Here is a 4,332-nt window from a genome sequence, read left to right on the forward strand (position 1 = left end):
ATATATATATATATATATACGTATGGATATATGTATATATACGTATATATATGTATTTTTATACGTATGTATATATATATATGTATATATACAAATAGATATATGTATATATACATATATATGTATGCATATATATATATATAAATATTCATATATATGTATATATATGTATATATATGTACATAAATATATATGTATATATATGTACATAAATATATATGTATATATACATATGTATATATATATATATGTGTGTGTGTGTGTGTGTGTGTGTGTGTGTCTGTGTGTGTGTGTGTGTTGCTATCGAAAATAGGAAGCTAATAAATTTAAATAATTACCAGTCGTTACCATGCATAAATAAACGTCTTAAGGTATAACATTTAAAAAAATATATATGAATGTATAAAATGTTTTTTTATACACAAAGAGGAGACCATTGACAGGACTCTTTACATGATAAGAAGGCCAGTTAAAACCCAAACTACGAAATAGAGAATTCATGAGGCACGACGTTATAAAACTAGAACGAGTTTTGAGGTAAACCTGCGTTTACCTAACAAACCCCATCAGAATATTTACTTTTGCTCAGGCCGACGCGCTGGGAGAATCGTTTACTCGCTGCAAAATTTGTTTGACGGCATTTCGTTCGTCGTAACATTTTAAGTCTAAATTCCACAGAGGTCGACTTGCCGTCTCCGTAGAAATTCATGAGTTTGTGCCAAAATTTGAAACTAATGTTTTCTATTGTTCTATTCTAATTACAGATGTACACATATTCACTTGTTTTGTTTGCCGTTCTTCCTCTCTTTGTCAATTCTAATAAAGTTATTGGGGATTCTTATCACGGTATTGTGGATTCCATTGTAGAAACGAGTAAGATTTCATTTTTTATTACATTTGAAAAGATATATATTTGTACTTGTGACACTATGAACTTCGTTTAGATCCATTCAAATACCTACATAATTCTTCCTACAGTCACCTTCAACATTTCCAACGGTAAGATATTGTTGTGAACAGTTTCTAAAACCATTTGCAAAACCTTGTAAGTCATTAGAATAAATTGCTCAATCAGAACTAATTTTATGGCCAATCAGTTTCACACCCAGAACGTCTGTAAATACAGTTTAAATGCAGATATCGCAAAACCTATATATCGAGTCTTAACACTGATCTTCCCTATAGAAGACGTAATTGTACTCTGAACATAACGCTGCGTTTCTGTGTGAAATGATAAATTAACATCCGTGAATATATTTATTTACCCGAGGCGGCGAGCTGGCAGAAACAGTAACTCGTCGGGTGAAATGCTTCGCGGTATTTCGTCTGTTTTCATGTTCCGAGTTCAAATTCCGCCGAAGCCGACTTTGCCTTTAATCCTTTCGGTGTCGACAAATTAAGTACCAGTTGCGTACTGGGGTCCATCTAATCGACTGGTCCCTTTCCCCAAAATTTCAGACCTTGTTCTTAGAGTAGAATAGAATATGGGTGGAAGGCGGTGAGCTGGCAGAAACTATAGGACGCCGGGCGAAATGAATGCTTAGCGGTATTTCGCGTGTCTTCATTTCTGAGTTCAAATTCCGCCGAAGCCGACTTTGCCTTTCATCCTTTCGGTGTCGACAAATTAAGTACCAGTTACGCACTGGGGTCGATGTAATCGAATTAATCCCTTTGTCTGTCCTTGTTTGTCCCCTTTATGTTTAGCCCCTTGTGGACAGTAAAGAAATAAGAAACGTTAGCACGCCAGGCGAAACGCTTCGTGGTTTTTCGTCTGCCTTCATGCTCTGAGTTCAAATTCCGCTGAAGTCTACATTGCCTTTCATCCTTTTAGGGTCGATAAATTAAGTACTAGTTGCGTACTGCTGTCGATAACTAGTCAGAACATGAGAACGCTGATTTACTTTTGTATTTTGTGCTTCCATCTTTAAAATCATTATACGAACATATTCGATAAAAATCTACCATTGATTCGCAACGACGAAGCGGAGTAGTTTTGCCTTATGATTTAATAGTGTAAAAATTGTCAGAGATTTGAATCTCCAAAATCTCTCATTCTACCTTATTGAGTTATTCAATGGTTTTCTTCTACTACTTGTGAAAATCTAAACGGCATACAAATTATTTCAATATTTCTCAATCTTTGTATGCCACTAGTATGCTTTCTTTATACATGTTCTGACTAGTTATCAACATCCAGCAATCTAGTTTGATATTTCACTGCAGTAAATTAACAAAGCTTTTGGGTAAGATAATATCTAATGGATATGATGACTGCATTATTTCCTCACGAAAAATACGAGTGACTTGCTTCTAAAATGTAAACTTAAATCATACTTTTGCTTTGTCTTCAGGTTGCAGTGGCTGTTACTACAGCAAACAATGCATATGTGATAATCAAACCGTCATTCTTAGAACAGAATATGATTGCAGACTGATAGAATGCAAAAGCAAAAAGATAGAGACTAATAGATTATGTAAGTAAACTCTATAAAACTGAGCCCTTTTAGGTTGAGCGGTTAAGTTGCAATATTAAACTCAAATGCTAAACTTTCGTAAATATAAGCTTTAGTCAATTCAATGAGGACAGAGAGATGCACAAACTCGAACACCGGCACACATATACATATAGAAGCACCGACCATTCACAGCACACACACACATTCACAGCGATAAAATAGGCGCACATAAAATACACAGACACACACATGCACAAACACATGCAGAAAAATACACATGCACACACACGCACACACACACACACACACACGTGCGCGCGCGCACGCACGAACAAACATGAACCCAAATAGACAGATATGTATATAGAGAAGAGTGGTAAATATATAAAAGTAGTGTAGATAGCTTTAACCATACAACAGTCTCTAGATGAAAATATATTTGCGGAAATGTGTATATATATATATATATATATATAAGAAAATGGAGGATAATATGCTGAACCCAACTACTTGCAGACGGTGTATCCCGTTGAATTCATTAATTTAATTCATAGCAAAAGTGACAAAGAAAGGAAGAAAAGAAAAAGAAAGAAAGAACCAAAGCACTATATATATATATATATATATATATATATATATATATATGGGAGAATTTACGAAAAGAAACAACAGACGAAGACAGGTGGTGTAAACAACAAATGGATGTATCAGTAAAATGCTCGGGAATAGAGAATGTCTTTGACGTCTTGAGCCTACGCTCTTAAACTGAAAGGAACACAGAAAGAAACAATATACATCACCGGAAAAGACAAAGGTTACGTAATGAATTTAATTAGCATAGCGCTGTTTATGCTTTAAGTGGACTCTTATTTCAGTGCCTAGATAACGAGGTGGGGAGGAGGGGGATAGAAGAGAGTTAGGTTGGTTGATGATCATTATAGCAGTTGTTAGTGGGAAAAAAACTCGAACACAGGCACACATATACATACAGAAGCACCGACCATTCACATCACACAAGCACATTCACAGCGACAAAATAGGCGCGCACAAAATACACACACACACATGCACAAACACACGCATAGAAAAACACACATGCACACATACACACACGCACGCACACACACACACACATACACACACACACACACACGCACACACAAACATGAACACAAATAGACATATATGCATAAAAAGAGGAGTGGTAAATGTATAAGTAGTGTAGATAACTTTAACCATCCAACAGTCCCCAGATGAAAATATATTAAATAAATACAGTGGTATATTCCAAATATATATAAAGAAATACAGTGGTATAATCCAGCGTATTGTATCGCAGTGTGGGAGTATTCATCTATATTTAGAAAAGTCAGGAAGGAAATTAGTATATGTAGAAACAAATATGTTGATAACCTTGTCACACCAGAAGTACTACCAACACATTTACATAGTCGCGTGGAACAAATAAGTAGATGGATTTTGTAGTGTTAAAGAAGAATATTTTATGTGGAGGCGCAATGGCCCAGCGGTTAGGGCAGCGGACTCGCGGTCATAGGATCGCGGTTTCGATTCCAAGCCCGGGAGTTGTGAGTGTTTAGTGAGCAAAAACACCTTAAGCTCCTCGAGGCTCCGGCAGGGGATGGTGACGAACCCTGCTGTACTCTTTCATCACAACTTTCACTCTTACTTCCTGTTTCTCTTGTGCCTGTAATTCAAAGGGCCAGCCTTGTCACACTTTGTGTCACGCTGAATATCCCTGAGAACTACGTTAAGGGTACACGTGTCTGTGGAGTGCTCAGCCACTTGCACGTTAATTTCACGAGCAGGCTGTTCCGTTGATCGGACCAACTGGAACCCTCGACGTCGTAAGCGATGG

At 36.6% G+C, this 4,332-nt stretch overlaps 1 protein-coding gene across 4 annotated transcripts in view; it reads left to right on the forward strand.

Annotated features, from left to right (window-relative positions):
- The window catches only part of LOC128248170 (uncharacterized), a 12,452-nt gene that overhangs the window by 4,679 nt on the left and 3,441 nt on the right, over positions 1-4,332 (forward strand). For 3 of the 4 annotated variants that reach the window (XM_052969044.1, XM_052969045.1, XM_052969047.1), the window contains exons 2-3: positions 765-873; positions 2,352-2,474. In XM_052969044.1, the coding sequence (XP_052825004.1) occupies positions 765-873; positions 2,352-2,474 (232 nt within the window). Of the gene's footprint in view, positions 1-424; positions 538-764; positions 874-2,351; positions 2,475-4,332 lie in introns of those variants that run through there. The other variant, XM_052969046.1, reaches the window with a different exon arrangement.

Source organism: Octopus bimaculoides, chromosome 6, assembly GCF_001194135.2.
Source record: "Octopus bimaculoides isolate UCB-OBI-ISO-001 chromosome 6, ASM119413v2, whole genome shotgun sequence".
Lineage (NCBI taxonomy): Eukaryota > Metazoa > Mollusca > Cephalopoda > Octopoda > Octopodidae > Octopus > Octopus bimaculoides.